Genomic DNA, 20,101 nt, shown 5'->3' with positions numbered 1-20,101 from the left:
TTTTTTGAACTTGTATTAAATTTTTTGATATCAGTGTTAAATGTCTTTCTTTTAAATTACACCGTAAAGCTTTGTGTTCATGTATTCATACATTTTTAGAAACAAAAGGAGGGGGTAACACTTTCACAATCTGTCCACCAGATGGCAGCAAAGCGCCTCCTCCACCACTCAGAAACATTCAAACACTGAAGTAGAGTTTTTTCCCCCCAATGTTTAATATTCATTGTACAGAAGCGTTTTATTCCACTCTTTGTTCCCACATGGGGTTCTTTGTGTGCCCCCTGCTGTTTACTCATTTATTTGACTGTGTTCTGTTGTTTTGGAGATCTTGAGGCAACACTGCAGCGTTAATGAAGCGTTTCCCTTCTCATCACTGTTCACCAAGCATAAATCTGCCACAGGAAATTACCACAGCTGTCACCTCAGCACCAGCCAGAAGCCAGCCTCTCATTATCTGTGGCTCTGGTATACAGTGTGTTTCAGCCAGGCTCAGGGTACATGTGTATTTGAGTGCCTTTTTTTCTTCTCCCTGTGTGTGTGTGTGTGTGTGGTAGGCTGAGAGGCTAAACACTGCTGGTTAATCAGTGTCTGAAGTCAACAAGTCATTATCCATGTCAGCTGCAGCACAGGCTGTGCACTAAACTTCATGCCAACCGCCAACACAGCAGGAGCGGGTTCAGAGCTGCAGAAACAATCTGAATCCAAGCAGGAAGATAAAGAGAGTTTAAAGTTTCATCTTTAGCAGCTTCCTTTGAAGAGAAATTATAAAGCATGTCTCATCTTACAGCTCTGAATCAGTCAGATGAGACATTTAATTGACTCAATTTATTATGTATGAACCATTTGAAGCACCATGACTCACTTAAGCTGTAAAAGATCAAAACTAGACTGCATTATCCAGATAAAAGATAAAGATATCTTCCTTTATACTCCCTGCTTCTCTTTTGAAGCACACATTTTTTTGGTTTTTATACCCTCCCCATTCTGATCTTTGCTGTTTCAACAATAAATCATTTTGCTTTTCTACCCCCAAAGCTGGCCCCTCACACACAAGATCCCAACACTATGATTCATGTTGAGAACCAGAGCCAGACCAGCGGCCGCCTCATTAGCAGCGAGCCACAGAGGTCTGCTGTGTCACAGTTTCTGCTTTCATTCCAGCCGTCTGGTTTTGGCCGGCTCTCACTCCTCTTATTAATAAGGAGCCCAAAGTCACATCGTGATTTTTTTGCTCTCTCTTGTCTGTTTCTTCTTTTTCATTATGTAGAAGCAAGAAAAAGAAAATCAAAACCCACCAAGGATAGTATTTTATTCTAGGGAAATGTGTTTTGGTCTCTTGAAATCAGCATCAATATAGTATTACAGGCTACTTAAAACACCAGTATGTTTCAGGAAATCCACTCCTACTTATCCCAGACCAACAAATACAGCATGCCATGGGTCATAGCATCTTAAATTAATTCTAGTCTAGTTTTCACAACAAACACAGCACTAATACTGCATTGCAGAGGTTCACCTGTGACACGCTAATGAATGTACACAATGATAAATAGTTCATTCTTCTTCTTTAGGTCATCAGTTGATAACTTGCTGTGAGGAGTTTCTTGGACCAAGTCTTTTCTCTCTCAGGGTGTGCACATTCAGTTGACACCAATAATTCACTCTTACCCTTGCTCGCAATTATCGATGGAGAAATGAATTATTAATATAGTAGTATTGTAGGCCTGAAATGCAGTTCACATGTTGTGTCAAAGTTGCAGTGTAGCCAATTCCAGTAGCTGTGGCAGTTCCTCCAATCAATGTGACATGTGGCAGTACTCCACTACCAGATGTAAGCAAGGACAGCTGATGTAGTGATGTGGCATGGCGTGGTTTGGAAGTATTCTGATAATAAAATAGAAATAAAGTTGTATGGAAACTAGCATAAAACAAGTCAATTGGGCTATTGTGTAACCTGCAAAGGCATGTGGGTTTAACCTGGAAGGACTGCAGACTAGTGGTGCTTGCTCTGCCCATTTCTACAACACCCAGCAAACCAGTCACAGATTCTGTGATCAGGTGTTTAGCTGTGTTCGATTAAATGTGCTCAACTTTTACTGCTGTCTGAGTGTTTTCTTACCTTCAGTCAAGTTGGTTTGAAGTTAAAATTCTGACGCCTAATTCTGCCTCTTTGCAAACTGGATTATTCATCCAGTCTCCATAATTGTTTAGCTGTTACATAGGAGTGGATGTCTCAGTTTCCTCCATATGAATCCTGACAAAATCAAAAAACTTTATCGGAACCCAATAACTTCACCACAGCACCACTGCTGCTGATCAGATCAGTTGCCAAGAATTTAGACGTCACCTTTGGCTTTTTGTGTCCTGCCACTGGCTTCCAGTTACAGCAACAAACAAAAAAATTAATAATGCACAAGATTCTGTTACTTGGACAAAGGTAGCGTGACCCTGACCCAGTGACATTTCTGACCTCCTCATTCCAGATCCTCTCTTTATCCATTCTGATCTTCTAACCTCCGTTTTCTATCCACCCAACAGCCTCACAGCCAAACTGAAGGTGATCTCGCTTCAGATCAAGCCTCCACCCTCTGGGACCAACTCCAACAATCCATCCATCAGACCCCCTGAGTCTTTGGATGCTTCAAGACCTTTTTAGTACAGACAAGCCTTCATGTAGCTCTAGCTCCTCTTTTGTGTAACAAGTGTACATTTTCCTATTTCTTATTATGTCTTGTTCAGTGGTTTTATCTATTCATGTTGCAGTTACATCTGTGTTTGTATTCCTATGCTTGTCTAGCACATAGTATCAAAGCTTTTGAAAGTGCTGCAGATGTCAATATTAAAATTAATAACTCACTTTTCATTAGCTCCTCAGTGGAGTGCTCAATTGAATTTCAGGGAGAAAGTAACTTCACCTTACAAGACAAACAAAACACTTTCATTACACAACAGAGGTGAAAAAAAAAAACATTTTTATAATATCCAAAAAGCTCCTGTGGATTTTACAATTTGTATTACTGCTGGTGACCCTCGTTGCAAAAATAAGACTGCTTGATGAAACCTACAAAAATCCTCACTGTTATGCTGATGATGTCCAGGTTTACCTCCCTTTGACTCTGAAATAAAATAACCCCACTAAACCTTTGCTGGACTGTCTGTTCGACATAAAATCTTGGCTGTCTGCAAACTTTTTGTATCTGCATGAGGAATAGACTGAAATTGTAATGTTTGGTTGTGATCCTACTGCTTTTTCAGATGGTCTTCTGGGCCCTCTTGCAGCCAACGTCCGGTCTTCGGCCGGAAACCTTGGTGTAATATTTGACAACAAATTAAAACTTGACCACCAGATTGGCGCTGTTGTCAAAAATAGTTTTTATCATCTAAGGATTTTATCAAAAGTCAAGGGGTACTTACCACAAAAACAGTCGGAGACTGTGGTCCATGCTTTAATCAGTTCGAAGTTGGATTACTGCAATTCACTTTATTCTGGCTTAGACCAGTCCCTCCAGCACAACCTGCAGCTGGTGCAGAATGCCCGTCTCCTTACTGGAAAGAGCAAATTTGATCATATATCTCCTGTCCTGGCTTCCTTGCACTGGCTACCAGTTGCTTTTAGAATTGATTTTAAAATTTTATAGCTTGTTTTTAAAGGTCTTAATGGCCTAGGTTTTTAAAGGTCTTAATGGCCTAGCCCCCCAGTACCTGACTGAGCTTCTGGATCTCCATGTCCTGGCCAGGACATGGAGATCCTCGGGGCATGTGCTATTGGTCCCCCCAAAAACAAAACTTAAAACTAAAGGTGACGGGGCCTTCATGGCGGCTGCTCCTCTGCTCTGGGACAGTCTGCCTGAGCATATCCGCTCCGCCAGCTCAGTTGAGGTTTTTAAATCATTTTTAAAGACTCACCTCTTCTCCCTGGCTTTTAATCAAAGTTGAGTGCACATCTTAGTTATTTTTTTTAATGTGCTTTATGTGTTCTAAATGAATACAGACTTTTGCTTATGTTTTAGATATTTTAAGCCATATGTGTTGTTTGTGTTTGTACACCACTTTGGTCAACTTCGGTTGTTTTAAATGTGCTCCATAAATAAAGTTTGAGTTGAGTTGAGTTGAGTATGAAAACTATTTAAGCAGCAAGTAGTGGTGATTTACTGTGTTATCAGCTTTTAATGTTAAAAACGTCGAGTTTGTGCAATCCAACATCTTGAATAATAAAGTAGTAATGATTGCAACCCTACATTAGCAGTTAGCTGTTAGAGATAAAGACATATACCAGAAAGCTCCACAGTACTCTCGCAGTATTAAGTTATCTCATAAGCAACTGAAGCTTTCACTGCCAAGTAACTGCATAAAACTGAGTGCAGCATCATTGTCTCTTAACGTCCAATTACCAATATCTGGAGCTCTAGTCAAAGGCAATGATGCCTTCACGGATACTCACTCTCCCCGTCACTCGCAGCTCCAGCATCGAGGCCGGTTGGACACCGGGCAGGCAGCGTCCTCAGCATCACCGCGTCTCCGCCAATCAGAGCGCAGCTCGAGGCAGATTAACCCAAACAGCCCCGGTGCTGCTGTGTAGTAGCAGCCTCGGAAATAAACCCTGATCCTCGTGGACTGAAGCTGGGCAGGTAGGGGCTCCTCGGCTGACCCAGTTCTGAATTACAGTAAATTTATAATTGCCTGGTTTAAGACTCCAGTGTCAGGAGGAATCAGGAGATGGAGGCTTGCTCGATGATTGGAGAAAGCACGGATGCGATAGTGATGGATGATTCTCCTACAGAGGAAAGGGAAATTCAACATCGCAGAAGGTGTGTTGTTTTTTAAAGCCTGTTGTTGTCTCTGATGTTCAGTGTGTCACCTGGATGCTGTGTTAAAGTCAAATACACTTACGATACCAGAGGTGAAGGTGTCTTTACCCTCCTGTGGCCGACTGGAGCATTGTTACCCAGCACTAAGCCCAGCTGTGTTTATGCTGCTGACAATAGGATTATGAACAGGATATGATCTCTACTGTTGTTATTATTTTCCATTTAAAGACTACTGGAGCATCATTTCCTGATTAAATTGCTGTTTGTTCAGGTCTCATGTGCTGGTTTTAAATTCCTGTTAAGAATGTAGCTTTTAATGATATTTGTAACATTTGATGTAAACTATTTTTACTTTACCCATGAGATGACAATATTTACCAATAATTATCAGAATGTTGATTCATAAGAGCTCTCTATGCTGAATTAAATTTGAAATTGTTGTTGAAAGGCTTTTTTCTGTGCACAAATGCCTTATGCAAAATCAGCGCAACACACACACACACACAGTCTGACAGTTACACTTGAGTGGACTGGTGTGAAATCTGTTGGGTGTCATCAGCCTCCTGCTTGGGTCAGACTGCCTCTCTGGACCTGTGATGTCACCCTGCCACTCACTCCGCCACATACAAGGGCTTCAAAAAATAACAGCAAGTCCAGAGACAGCTGAGGCCTGCCATCCAGATTTTGTTTTGTCTCTTCATTAAGGATCTTCTCTGAATTTCATAGTCGTTTTTTTCCAATTAGTACCCCACAGAAACATTTTTTTTTTGTTTTATAGCGTTAACAGCTTGCTCCCTTCATAAATTCTACCCTTGTGTGTGTGTGATTGGCATTTTGGGAGATGTTTGAGGACACTGTGCTGACAGGGATCCAGAGAGTTACTGAAAGAGACATGCCAAAAAGAAGGAGAGAGGCAGAGATGGAAAGACAGACAGAAAAGAGTAGCAGGAGCTGACAGGCTCTGTACAGTGATGGACATTTTGCTGGAGTCTCTTGGAATGCCTAAAGCTATCCTTAAACTATGTTGGATTATTTTTAAATAAATTAAATGTAGTCTTGTACCACAGTGGATTGACAACAAACCTGAGAAAGATGACATGTCAGGTAAAATCAGCCCCATGCTAACCTATAGCAGCAGGGAAGTGCTACTTAATACTGCAGTGCCTCTTATTAATCATAATTAAATAATTGCACAAGAACCATTTTTACATCTTGACTTTCCAGGCATTTCAAAGCCTCAGTTTGTAGCTTTGCATCTTAATGCTAACAGTGTGGAGTATTTTTGATATTTTGCCTTCTATCCTCGCATAAATAATTCATAGATTTAGTTTCATGTATAATATTAACTTAATGCACCAAATGAAGAGAACTTTAGTTTTATGTCACACACATTTCTGCTATGATGTTTCTTGATTTGATGAGGTCATTTTTTCATCAGCGTACAGTGCAAGGGTCCTTTTTTAATCCTGGGTGTGAGGAGACGCTGGTGACACCTTCCTGGATGTATTTTTGTATTCATCCCCTGAAATATTAATGAGATCCACAAATTGCTCTCATCAAATGTGTGTGTGTGTGTGTGTGTGCGCGCGCGCCTGTATTGGCCAGCCCTGTAAGAAACCATCAAAGAGAAGTACCGTAATAGGCTTAAACACTCATTATCCTGGGCCCTGTAGTGAGGAAGCTGCCAGGGACATGTTACATAGAACCCACTAATAATCCAGCATATATTTTACTCTGGCTTCACTGACGGTAATTATGCTGCTACAGCAATTCAGTCAGTTTTGACTTCCTGATACCCTTCATGAGTGTATTTATTCTCCAAATCCAGTTTCCAAATAGACTATCCAAGAAGACTTGAATTCAGTGACCTATTTCTTATTCAGATTCATGACACTGTTAAATGTGTCACAAAGACTGAGTGGGCTTCAGTTTGTGTCTGAGCTCAGCTCTAATCCCTCAGCTACTGTAAAACACATACTCATCCTACTTCTTATCACACATATGATGTATTATGGGATGCAAATAAAACTGTGTGAGGTCATTTACGCTCTATTGACTTACTCTGTCACCATAGCTACAAGACAGGAAGTGCGGTTGCATCCAGTCTGGTAGACTAAATAGACCTCATGACCCACTATAGAGATACAACCTGAGGATTATGTAGTAGCTCAGTTTGATTTATTCATTTACTCTAGACTTTCAAATGCCTCAAAATTAATCAGTTAAATGATTTAATCATTGTTTTCACTGGAAAATGAATGAGTTAAACTCCCAGAGGTTCTTCCCAGTTTCTTAAGCGAAGTACAGTAGGGGAGATTGGGTTTGCTGTCACAGTTTTCACTCTGGAAGAAAACTTTCACTTGTGATTAAGTTATCTTAAACAATGTAAACTCTAAATTAGAGCTGAAGGTGTTACAATGACCTGTGTGGGTCGGCCTCACAAGGACCTCACTAAAGCCGAGTTTCAACCAAGCAGACCGGTTCAGTTTGTCTTTGTACGGTGTGCATTTTGTGGTGTTTCCACTGACTTATCCCGGGACAGATCCCCAAAGAAGTGAGACGAGCCGTCCCACTTTTTGGGACCCTTTCATATGGGTGCCAGCCTGAACCAATCTGCTCTCAAAAAGTGGAGCTACAACACTGCAGGCCGTTGATTGGTCGAAAGAATCGTCACTTACCCTGTGACAGTGGCTGCATTTCTCCTGGCAGCTCACAGACTTCTCTGAAAACAAAGCTTGATTGCACTTTGTATCAAAGAGCTACATGCCAATCGTAGAGAGGAGGAAATGCTGGATGTCTTCCATCTATGCTCTTTGTTTACTGTGTCGCGTTTTTCTTCTTCGTTGGATTCATTAGCGGGGTAAACTGTGTCCCGCTGCTACGGCGTCACTCTATTGTTAAACAGCTGCGGCTTTCTGCATCCGGCTTACACGCCCCCTACCACGAGAGGGAACAGTTTTGCTGTGGAAACAAACAGGATCAGGCTTAACTGTACCAAACTGTGCCAAACTGTACTGAACTGAACCGGTCTGCTTGGTGGACACGCAGTTCGAGTGTCTCATTAAGAGACCTTAGCATACCTTGAGCGTAATTGCTAACATGGCATGCTAAGATCCTTACAGCAGCAGAGAGAAGCTGAAGCTAAATCAGAGCAGTGGTCACTATTTCAGTGTACTATTTTATGTGATAGCATGCTAACGTTTCTATGTCAACATAACACTAAGTAGGCCTGAGGTTTATTGTGTTATTAGTTTCCTAGTGTTGTTAAATGAATCAAACTTCAACAAATTCAATTTTGACCTGGAGTTGAAAACAAAATACAGAGAATTATCAATTCCCACTGGAACCACTGTCTGTAAAAGAAACCGCCTATATACACCATATAGTTGTGTATAAATCTGGAAACCAGCTAACCAATGAAGCAAAAGTCATGTTCCCAGAGCTGTGCTGCAAAAACTGCTGTAACAGTACGTTTTCAACCAGCTTTCACAGATGGAGCTTAAAATAGAGTGCAGGACTGAGAAAGGAGCAAATTGGAGGAGAAAGTTGTATCATTTAATGTATCACCTCAGGTCTCCTCTTTACTGCTGCTATAACCTGATCTTCTACTGTGTTATGTTATCTATCCTGGACAGCCACACATCTCTGCAGTTTCCATCTCTTCGTCACTTGTTAACTGAGCTTCTTTGCCTCCTGTAGCCACAATGTGAACAAATTTGATCTTTTTCCTCCTTAGCTTTGTTATCCTGCTCATTTTTCCATATGTCAAGAAACTGAGGGTACACTTTGGTAGGTAGGAGAAAAATCACCTGCTGCACTTAAATTTGAAATGTTTTTGTTTATTATTACTTCTCTGTCAATTATTCCCCCTTTCCTGCTTCCCCCCTTTTCTTTTATCTTTGCTCACCTCTCACCGTTCTCTTCCTCTCCTCAGTGATATCCCTCGGTTGTCTCTGTGCCCTCCTGACAGCGAGTGTGATGCTGAGGCACAGTTGACAGTCATCCAGTCTGAAGGGGAACTGTGTGACAGCTGCAGCAGCCTCGGCAGACCCTCTTCCTCCTGCCAGCTTTATCACCAAGTAAGCCTGAGCACTGAATGCTGTGTGCTGTAAGGGAGAGGTATTTCAGGAAGCATTAAAACAAGGCCAGACTGTCTGAAAAAGATAGAAATAAGTCCAGAATTGTGGAGGCAGTGAATATTAACCATTCAGCCAATGGAAAATTTACACTGATATTGTATTTCTTGATGATTTTTTTCACATTTTCAATCATATTTTTCTTCTTTAGGTCCCTCAGTGTTCTCAAACAGAGCGCTACAACTCCTCACAGTCCAGAAAATGTCCCCACTGCAGCCGCTACGGACCCATAAAGCTAAAAACCTGCCAAGACTGTCATTCAAACACAGCAGGTCCTCATGCAGATGGAGGTGTCAAAGTGGGACATAGTTGTAGTTTAGCACATCAGACGTCTCGTCATGGAGCAGTGAGGTGCCATTGGCTGCATGGGTCGAATGAGAGTGGGACGCAGAAACCAAAGCAGAGACACGTGGTGACCGTGAGGTGAGTTTGAAGCAAGGGTTCAACAACACGCTTTATCTTTTTTATGCAGACAATTCAACACATTCAATATAAAGCTTGATTTAGCAGCTGGTAAATCATGCTATATGTGTCTATAGCAAATTGACTAAACATTTTATATTTAGTTTTTAATTAATAAATAGATTTTTTTTAAAATACAAAATAAGTGCACCATGGAGGTACTGAAACGAGCTGAGCAGGGTCTCTGCAGGTTTCAACAAGCTAAATTTAAGACCTTTTAAGACTTTTTAAGACCATAATGTATGCAATTTAAGACCATTTTCATATGAATGCTGGCAAAAAAAGTACAAAAAATTGAAGGAAAATTGGAGGCCCGGAATTTATTTACAGCTCTTTCACATTGGAATACAAAACATGTAATCTATCTTAAAACATCAGAAACATCTCTGTTGTGAACCAAGATTTGTTTGGAAGTCAGAATAAAAAGAAATATTGGGAACTCCACAGCCAACAGCCATTGTGTGTGTTTTTCTGCGCACAAGAAGGAAATATCAGAGCTCTTGTCCCGTGGCTGCAATCTCCTCCACAATAACCTTGAGCTCTACCAATTGTCCTCAAAAATCAAAACATTTCAGCGAGAGACTTAAGATTAATGCATGTTTTAAACAAAAGTATCATCAACAGATTTTTAAGACCTTTCAAAACCGTATTTAAGACCTTTTGGGGGATTTTATGAGAAATTTAGAATTTAGCCTTAAAATCAAATTATTAGATTTAAGACTTTTTAAGACCCCCCCAGGATACCCTGCAGAATTAGTCACCTTCAAACAGAAGCAAGCTAGCTGTTTCTCCCTGTTCCAAGTCTTTATACTAAGCTAAGCTAAACTGAGCTAAGCTAACCCAACCAAAAGTGGTTTTATAGTAAACAAGATATAACAGTCTTGCCAAATGTTTGCTGCCAGTTCTATTGTCGGAGAACTCAAAAAGTGAATGTTGTTATTGTGTGTTATCCTGTTCAAATATGTGATGATTCACAATTATTGACACTATTTTTTTGATCTCATAGGGATGGAGGATTGTACTGTGTCCTTAGGAAGTAAGTTCTCACCACTTCAAAATGGAAAAGTGCTCAGTATCACAACTTTTTTTGAAAATACTGATTGGGTTACCAATTGTCGCTTATGGCTTCTTCTTCTGTGGTGTCCCATTTGGCAGTTATTCCCAGCTGCTCGTGGACCACCCATTAGCGATGTTGCTGGGTTGTGCAGTTCTGCTGCTTGGATGTTCACTGGCCGGACTCTTCATTGGGCCATTGCCAGATTTCTCAGATCCACTTCTGGTAAGTGTCAAACATACTCGAACACACACTAAGACAACAGGGGTGGACCAGGCTTTATGGACAGGGTGGCCCAACTTAGGCACCAGCTTTTACAGACACTCATGTGTCAATTGTGTTGACTATAACTTGCATCTAAGTATCCTAAATATGACATTCTCCTATGAAAGTATTAATTTTTTAACTTGAAAAATAATCACAATCTCCATAGACTCAGAGTTTACATCTCCACTGTCATGCTGAAATGTCAAATATAAACCCCTCACCACCTTAGACTGAAGGTGATCATTTTTTCTCTAATGATGATCTGTGCCCTTTACTTCCATGATTGTATCACAGATTCTGAAGCAGATCATACACTGACATCTGAATCAGATCCATCCTCGTACTTCCAAATCCCTTGATAACAGGGCAACACCGTTTGAGACATTATCTTTAAAATGCAACATGTGAATCACAATAATTCATTTACATTCTGGTACAAAAGAGATCCTTGTTCATAAGTGGGGAGCTCTTCTTTCATTTGGCAACATCAAACCCTCTCCATCAACATAGCTTGTTCTTTGATTTTTTGTTTCATCCTTGTTGAAATAGCATTAGAGGAGTTTTGTAATGCTGATTAACTCAGTTATCCACATCTCTGAATTTATGAACTCTAGCATCCCTGCAAGCATTATCTTTGATGGTTATTTATGGATGTCTGTGTGTTTGTCTGTGCGTGTGTGTTTTTTTTTTCCAGGGCTTTGAGCCACGGGGAACATACATCGGGGTTCGTCAGTCCAGTTTGTCTGAGCTGCAGAAGAACACAGGCCCGGGGAAAATTCTGTCTCCTTTACCACAGACGCTCAGTAAAAGGTCAGCACAGAGGTTTGATGCGCTGACTGAGCCCCACAGGGAGCATGCATCACTGACTGACACACACAAGCGCTCTGCATGCTTTGTTTGGCAGTAAAACAGAAACTCACTTCAAACAAAAGAATGGAAGTATGATTAATTTATTTTTTACCATCAGAATTCTTATTAAGACAACTATTAAATGAGTACATAATGCTGACATAGATTCTTGTCATGATCTTCAGCAAGACTAATTACTAGGGATGGGTACCTTTCACATTTGAAACAATGAGGTATCAATGCCTGGTACATGGCAATTGGTACCGGTACTCAAGGGTATACATTTTTTGTACTTTTTTGAGTTTATGTGGTGAAAAATATCAATTTGTTTACAAATGAAATATAATTTCTTCTTCTTTAACATATTTTCTTTCAATATATAACCTTAAAATGCTGTTTTTATGTCCAGCATGGAAAATCACCTACTCTTCTACTCCCTCACAGTCACAAGGATGGGTTTAGGTACCTTAACATGGTACCTTTTGATTATTTGTGAATCAGTACTCGGTACTTTTAACAGAATTCCGTCGGTACCTATAAAAGTACCTAATTTTGTACCCACCCCTACTTACTACATGCTGTTTTGGTTAGCTGTGGCAGGCTTCAGTGTTTTTAGGCCAATACTTTTTTTTTTGAACAGGTTTCATTCAAAGCCAGCAAGAAATGGCTCTGATTAAGCGACTGCACAAATTGCCCGTCACCTGTCTAACACCAAAAGTTAGTAGCAAGACAGTATACAGTGTAAATCTGTTTGAAGCTAGGTAACTAGCTGTAAACTTAGAGCTGAAGATTCTGAAGAGAGCTTGAATAAAAGGGTTAACTTAGCGAGGCAGAAAAAAACTCTCAAAATTGACAAAATAATTTTAAGTGTCTCTTTCACTGGTCTCCAAGTTGTGTTCAAAGTTGTTGCACTGCCTCCTAGTGGCCATAAAAGTAACTGTTGTCAGTTTAAGCTCAATGTGGAGTATTTACTGGTGCATATCTGTTCTGTCTCTACTAGTTTTGGTGGTGACACCAGTAACAGAGACACCAGTAACAGCCAGGATGGCTCCAGGTTTCGCATTAAGAGGATGCTGCCTAGAGATTCCTCCCCTGACACCTTCCTCTGTGATGCTCCAGGTGTGTGCATTTTCATCTTCTTTGACTTCACACAAACAACTAAAATCAGGATCAAAGGCAAAGCTTTGGGACTTTTTCTGAAGAGAATACAACATCTGTAGAAAACTAATGAAAGCAACGAGAAAACAACAAAAGCTGATTGGTTGATGAAATGTTAGAGAAGGGTGGCATGATGAAATGTGTGAAACAGCTTATAGTGTTGGAATGAGGAGAGAGCAGAATGGTTTCCATGAGCTCATTAAACCACATTTTCCTCTTTTAGCTCTGTTTTGAACAGTGTGATGATTGATCAAAGACTTCACCTCTGCCTGCTTTATTAATACACATAAAGCTCTTCAAATGGATTTATTAGCAAAGTGGACTGGGTTTCATTATCTGAGGTCTTTATTTGTATCCAAAGGAGACTGATAAATGTTGCACACGCAGAGTTCGATGCTGCCCTAGTTTTCTCCCTATAAATGTTTCCACTCAATGCCTTTTTCAACAGTGAAGCTCCTCTAAACAATGTTGTGTACCCATGTCACACAGTGATGATTCATCATGTTCCTGTATGTTAAACCCATCTGTCTCTCCTCACACAGGAAAGCATTTGGCTCAGTTGGTGTTTCGCTCAGAGAACTCTGCCAGTCTGTGGAGTCTGAAGGCCATCCATGCCATGTGTGAGATGGAGCAAGCCAGGGTTCGCTCTGATCTTCTCATCCTGTCATCTCTCCTTTGTTTGTCTGCTCCTTCCTTCACCAAACATCCCTCTGTCTTCTCTCACTTTTTAATGCCTGAACAAGGATTTTTAAACACACTTAATGTGCATTTCTTCACCTGCCTTCTGAAAAAAAAGGATTTCTCTTTTTCTCATGCTGATCCAGATTCGCTCCCAGGCTCAGTTCCAGGATATGTGTCAGCAGCAAGTGAGGGCAGATGCTGAGGCTACGTCCAAAAGCGGCTGTTGTCCGAGCTGGTCTCTGGGGAATTACTTGGCTGTGCTGACTAACGCCTCATGCTGCCACAGCCTCACCTCAAACCAGGTAATGCAGCGATCTTATCCCCCCAAAAAACAACAAAAAAAACAGAGAAAACAAAATTAACACTGGAGAAGAAGTCCCTTTAACGGAGGCTCTGTTTACAGGACAGCGTTTCATCTGAAAATTCTAAAACGTAGTGAAAAAAATCTGCGTTTACACGGAAACACAGAGGGGCTGAAAACGCTGTAGTAAGCATGCCAGACCAGTAGTTGGCGCTATAACTATCTTGTCAAGAAGTCACTTTTGGGAGATCTCCACTGAAGTAGAGTTGAGCTGATTTGGTGTATTGGTGAATGCTAAGTGCAAAAGTGGAGCAACAGTTGCTTATTTTGTATAAAGACAGTCAGCATATTCAGCAACACAAGTACAACATGGTAGTTCCCGTCTATCGTAACAACGGTACTCTTGTCCTGTTGTATGCGCTTGCGCAAAAAAGAGAGCACATCAGCCCAGTACTGGCTTCACTCCACTGGCTGCCTGTGACTTTTAGAGTTGATTTTAAAATTCTTATGTTTGTTTTTAAATGTTTAAATGGCCTTGCCCCATCTTACCTCTCTGAGCTTCTTCAGCCCTACTCTCCCTCTCGGTCCCTCAGGTCCCCTGACCAGCTGCTCCTGCAGGTACCAAGGTCCAGGAAGAAGCTCAGAGGGGACAGGGCCTTCTCTAGTGTTACTCCCCGATTGTGGAACAGTCTTTCCCTGCACATTAGAGAGGCCCCTTCACTGTCTACTTTTAAAACACGTCTTAAAACCCATTTTTATTCTTTGGCTTTTAACTCCAGCGAAACTTAGTTTCTTTCCCCGGTCTTATTCTCTATTTTCTTTTATTCCCTTTTACTTGCTTTTTATTGTTTTTACAATGTTTTTCTTTTATTTGTCTGTTATTACTTATCTGTTTTTATCATTAAATTTGATCTACCTGTACAGCACTTTGTCTACAGCTGTGGTTGTTTTTAAAAGTGCTCTATAAATAAAGCTGGTATGGTATGGTATGGTAAAACAGAGAGTGACGGAGAGTACTGTTTACACGGCAACGGTGTCGGCAGAGTTTCAGAAAAATCCCACTCTGGCGGCTGTTTTCAGAAGTTTACGTTTTAGGTTGGCTGAAACTCTGTTTCTGTGTAAACACGAGGCTGAAACGCAACAAAACTTTTGCGTTTCACCATAAAACCTTTGTTGTGAAAACGCCCCTGAATCTTTTCTCTTTTTCACTGCAGGTGTCTGAATCTCTGAGCCTCCTCAGAAAATGTGCTCCATACTACCATGAAGGACAACTGGTTGAGTCCTGCGTTGAGAGACCCAAAGTTGGCAGCTGTTCCTCTGTACCGTCCCGCTGTAAGCAGTCCCGCGTGGTGTTCCAAATCCTGCATTTTCTGGTCGATAAGGATTTCCTTGGGCCGCAGACTGTTGAATACCAAATCCCAACGCTGAAGTACAGCCTTCTGTTTTTACCCGTTGACAAAGGGGAGCACATGATGGAGATGTACATGAACAGCCTTGAAGGCAGGGAACTGACGCACAACAACACAACCATCACTGGCATGGACCTTGGCATCAAGCAGACGCTGTTCAAGTATTACCTAGCCAGAGATTCTGTCTATCCTGTGCTGGCTGTTGCATCTCTTCTCATCACGATGACTCTTTACCTGCATTCTCTCTTCATCGTAGCATTATCTGTGATAGCCATCACAGGCTCCCTCCTGACCTCGTATTTCTTCTACAAAGTAGCGTTTTGCCTGGCGTTCTTCCCCCTGGTCAACCTCTCAGCAGCCCTAATTCTCCTGGGAAGCTGCTCCAATCACGTTTTCATCTTTACAGATTTCTGGAATTTGCAGTTATCTCAAACCCCCTTGGCCTCCCTGGAGAAGAGAGTGAACAGGGCCATGCAGGAAGTCGGCTATTTGATCTTAGCATCGGGTTTGACCTCCAGCGCTGCATTTTTCTCCGGTTATCTCAGCAGCATCACAGCGATCCGATGTTTCTCTGTTTATCTCGGAAGTGCCTCACTTATCAGCTCCATCTTGGCGTTGGTGTGGCTGCCCTGCTCTTTCATAATGCGCGAGCGCTACACACAAGCATCCTCTACATCTGTAGCCGTGCAGGGATGGAAACCATGCTGCTCCAAAAATAACAGAGGATTCTGGGATACGAGCTCACGCAAGAAATGCCTCTTTACTCTCGGGCAAAAGCTGAGAGAATTAAAAAAAGGACTTAGTGACACTTCAAATTTATTGTTTATGAAGATCCTGCCGTGCGGAGTGGTGAAGTTCAGGTACATCTGGGTTTGCTGTTTTGCGGTTCTGGCTGCTGGGGGCACATACATGACCTGCATTGACCCTGGCATGACACTGACCACCTTAGACAGCAGGGTCACCCAGCTTTTCCGCTCCAGTCACCCGTTTGAGAGATACGACGCAGAGTACAGCCACATGTTTATGTTTGAGAGACAGAGGAATGGGGAGGATAAACCACTCACTATAAATCTTGTTTGGGGAGTAAAACCAATTGATACTGGGGATCACTTTAACCCAAAGAGCAACGGCTCTCTGGTTCTTGACCCAGACTTCAACATGAGCCGGCCAGAAGCACAGGTTTGGTTGAGGGACTTGTGTGGACGGGTTCAGAATCAGAGCTTTTACCTCCCTCCCTCACCTGAAGATAAAAATGATTTGACGAATAATGTCTGTCTTGTGGAGCAGCTTATAAACTGGGTATCTGTCAGGCAGTGCTCAGAGAGCAATGACTCCCTCAGTTTTTGTTGTAATGAAATCCCTTTCCCCTTCCCCTCCAGCGTTTTTGAGAGCTGCCTCAGTATGATGCTGGCGGAGAGGTATGCCGAGGGCCATCTGGCTCACAGCGGAGGCCTGTTCTTCCAGCCAGATGGCAGGGTCGCTGCGCTCATGTTGGCATTCAAAACCACATACCTCTACAGCTTCAACTTTAGCAGAACCAGTGTTTTCTACCGAGAAATCCTGACGTGGTTCAACAGAGAAATATCTGGAGCACCACAAGGGCTGGAAAATGGCTGGTTCATCAGCCATCTGTCTCTTTTTGACTTACAACAATCTTTGAGCTCAGAGACTCTGGTAGTCGCTGGTTTCTCCGTTGCGCTAACATTTGCAATGCTGCTTTTCACCACCTGGAATATCCCACTGAGCATATACGGGACTGTAGCCGTTGGAGGCAGTGTTTTTGTCACCGCTGGTCTCCTTGTTCTACTTGAATGGCAGCTGAGTGGAATTGAGGCTCTGTTCATATCCTCTGCAGCAGGGCTGTCCATTGACTTTGTTGCTAACTACTGTGTATCTTACAGCTTAGCTCCTCATTCAGATAAAATTGGGAAAGTAGCACACGCCACTAAAAGGATGGGATGTCCTGTAGCAATAGTTTCTGGTGCATTTTTCTCCATGGGAATCATCATGCTGCCTGCCACAGCCTTGCTTTTCAGGAAACTGGGGATCTTCTTGTTTTTAGTTAAATGCGTAGCATGTGGATTTGCAACTTTCTTTTTCCAGTCCCTCTGCTGTTTTTTTGGACCCGAAAGAAACTGTGGAAAGATCACACTGCCATGTTGTTCAGAACACTATGATGGTGCTCTGTCCTCGTGCTCTGTGGCCGAGCAAGGTCCCTCGTCAGCCTCTGCGGCTAATGGGGCATTTGGCAGATCTAGAGTGAGGAGGAGTTATAACGCAGAAGCAGGGGGCTATTTGTACCCCATCCACCACCGCCAGCAGAGACAGAAGCAGGCAGGAGCAGGAGGAGGTGCTGGGCCGGAGCAGTATGAGCTGCAGCCGTTAGCCTATCGACTGAGCGACAGCTTTGAGAACAGCACCTGCACCAGTAAGCTGTCCAACCGACCCTCAGTGCTCTCTGACGAGATTGAGTTCTGTGGGAAAGATGTGGACAGGAGTAGCATGGATGGGGACAGTGAAGACATGTGCAGCCATCAGCACGAGATCTGCCAAGCACCTCCAGCCCTACAGACTTCATCCCCTTACAAAGAAAACACCCTCCGCCCTGCAGGTCTGGCGCAAGGGGACGTAGCTCAGGACAAGCTGCTGTGTAAAACATGCAGAGGTCAGTCTGGTGAGGGGAAGCACTGGAACAGCTCCTTCTCCTCGTCTTCTAGCATTGAGGAAACCATCATCAGCCACACCCTGGAGACCTTTGACCAAGCGTCTCTCTGTAAAGAAGGACAAACCACAGAGCAGAGCCTCCATCACCATCATGAGCCTACTGAGGGGAACCTGCTCTCCCAGTCTCAGAGCTCCTGTGAAGGCATTGAGGACTCTAATGAAACGTGCCTGAGTGACACTGAACCAGGGCCTTCAAACACACAGCAAAATGAAGGAGAAGAGGAGGTCCAGTTACGACCAGGACATCTAAATGGCAGGAGGGAAACACTTCGTCTCTCACTAAAAGAAACGGTTTATGAAACTCGTGGAAAGGGACGCGTGAGCCAGAGTGAGGAGGTGGTTATCTTACCCAACAGTAAGCCAGACCTGCCAGACGTTTGGATTAAGAGAGATGGACGAGAGGACACATGTTGAGAAAAGTTTGGGGAAGTCTTTGAATCACTGTGCATTAAATGCTCTGAGTTTATATTTTGAAAAAGAATGAACAAGCTTATACAAGCATAAAGTTACTTTTACTCAAAGGAAATATAAGCCAACTGCAAAGGTGACAGCATGTTAGTTCAATGTCGCTGCTGAGGTTGTTTCAGTGTTTGTTACATATAAAAAAAGGTCACAGCATGAGTGTTTGAGCCAAAGGTCAATCTGAAGCATGACTTTTTTACACAACAAAAGATGATGCTCTCTAATCTCAGCTACAACTTTACACCAATTTCACACATGAAGAAACTACAACTGTTTAAATATTGCAGAGTTTACTTTGTGCCTGGAAATTTTCAACTTCTCCACAGCCTGAGTTGAAACAAAAATTAACAACACATCCCCACCTATGTGCAAACATTGGCTTTTGTCCTTGCTGGAATTGACCTTAATGAGCCATACGTGTCAACAGAAATCAGGGTCCAGCTGTTCAAAAAGAAATCTACTGTTCAATCGGTTGTTGAAAAGTAGAATGATCATTAAATTAGATCAGATAAAGTGTACTTTATTTGGTTCTAGGGTGAGATTTGAAACCATATTAAACCCTGGTTTATTTCCAGAAATCAGAGTTATCCTGATCCATACAGAGGACTGGATTCAGGGAAAATGTGCAAAGACTTTAAAATGCTGCATAACACCTCCCTTTAAGACCTGCAAACTATCACCAAAAAGACTTACAGCATCAATTGTGGTATTTCAAATGCCTGTAAGACCTTTTGAACAACTGGACCCAAATCTTAAAAAAATCTAAATGTACATAATAACACTACCGAAAATTTTCATATTGTAGCAAAAAACGGCCTCCTTCCTACAGTCAGTAGTTAAAATGCTATGTTTCAACCATATGTACAGTATGTCCTCTGTGATCATGACATTTAAATCTAGAAACCTACAGTCAGTAACGTGTCATTTGTAGTGTCATAGCTTGTTTACATTCAGTGTTTTACCTGTGAAATTAAAGTCATGCTGTTTATTCCAGCTTCAGTGCCAAAATGTTATTTTTACTTAATGTACAGTAAAGGTTTCTATATATTCAATGTGGGTTTATACACTGTTGCTGGCAAATTAAAGGTGCATACACACTTGAAAATCTGTCTACTGTTGCCTTAGTGAAAGAAAGCTCTTTTCTCCTGTCACAGCAGTAGATGTACCATTACATGCTAACAGCTAATGATTTGTGTATAGGTCTTGCTGCAGCACTGTTAACAGAATAAAGGAACAAAAGCCTTCATGCACACCCTGTTCCACAGCTGAATGTCCCATCAGCTGATACTGTCTCATCTAATTACTGTATTTATGACATGAACAGCATGTGCCAAATGTCTCAAATGCTTGATTTACTGAAACAACAGAAGTGTGTTTTTGTGTGCTGTGGATGTGGATGTGTCCTTTAGTGATGGTAAAATAAAGATGTGTGTGTATGGTCCTTTGTTTGGCATTAAATATACAAAAGAGTTGTAAGAGATGATGGTGGTTTTGGACCTGGATACAAACAGACTTGTGGAAATGTGCCTATGAGCAGTGCTGTTTTCATGCTTTAGGAAGTGTTTGCTTTGACTTCTTGTCTGTAACATCACAATCCTCCAGTGAGCCTTCACTTCATAGCACTCTGCAGAATCACCTGGCTGAGAGATGAATTAAATCAAACACAGGCTTCTTTCTCTACAGAAAAGATATAAAAGGTCACCACTGTTTTCAATATTTACTGATGTCAATGTTCATTTTTCACAAAACTGAAATAAAAACTTATTTTCCAGGAGACTGTTTTGTTTTTT

At 41.9% G+C, this 20,101-nt stretch overlaps 1 protein-coding gene across 1 annotated transcript; it reads left to right on the top strand.

Annotated features, from left to right (window-relative positions):
• The first annotated feature begins 4,558 nt into the window (after window positions 1-4,558).
• On the top strand, window positions 4,559-20,080 carry disp2 (dispatched RND transporter family member 2). The gene is made up of 10 exons (XM_074691782.1): window positions 4,559-4,808; window positions 8,743-8,887; window positions 9,096-9,367; window positions 10,413-10,442; window positions 10,562-10,685; window positions 11,422-11,537; window positions 12,577-12,695; window positions 13,277-13,374; window positions 13,559-13,717; window positions 14,931-20,080. The coding sequence occupies exons 1-10, from the start codon at window positions 4,717-4,719 to the stop codon at window positions 18,261-18,263; spliced, it is 4,488 nt and encodes a 1,495-aa protein (XP_074547883.1). The 5' UTR covers window positions 4,559-4,716; the 3' UTR covers window positions 18,264-20,080.
• Window positions 20,081-20,101: the final 21 nt, after the last annotated feature.

This window comes from Halichoeres trimaculatus, unplaced genomic scaffold (genome assembly GCF_033239565.1).
Source record: "Halichoeres trimaculatus isolate MK-OKI-2021-1 unplaced genomic scaffold, fHalTri1.1 fHalTri1_scaffold_17, whole genome shotgun sequence".
Taxonomy (NCBI): Eukaryota; Metazoa; Chordata; class Actinopteri; order Labriformes; family Labridae; genus Halichoeres; species Halichoeres trimaculatus.
The sequence above is the reverse complement of the archived record's forward strand: the minus strand, read 5'-3'. Positions and strand labels throughout refer to the sequence as shown.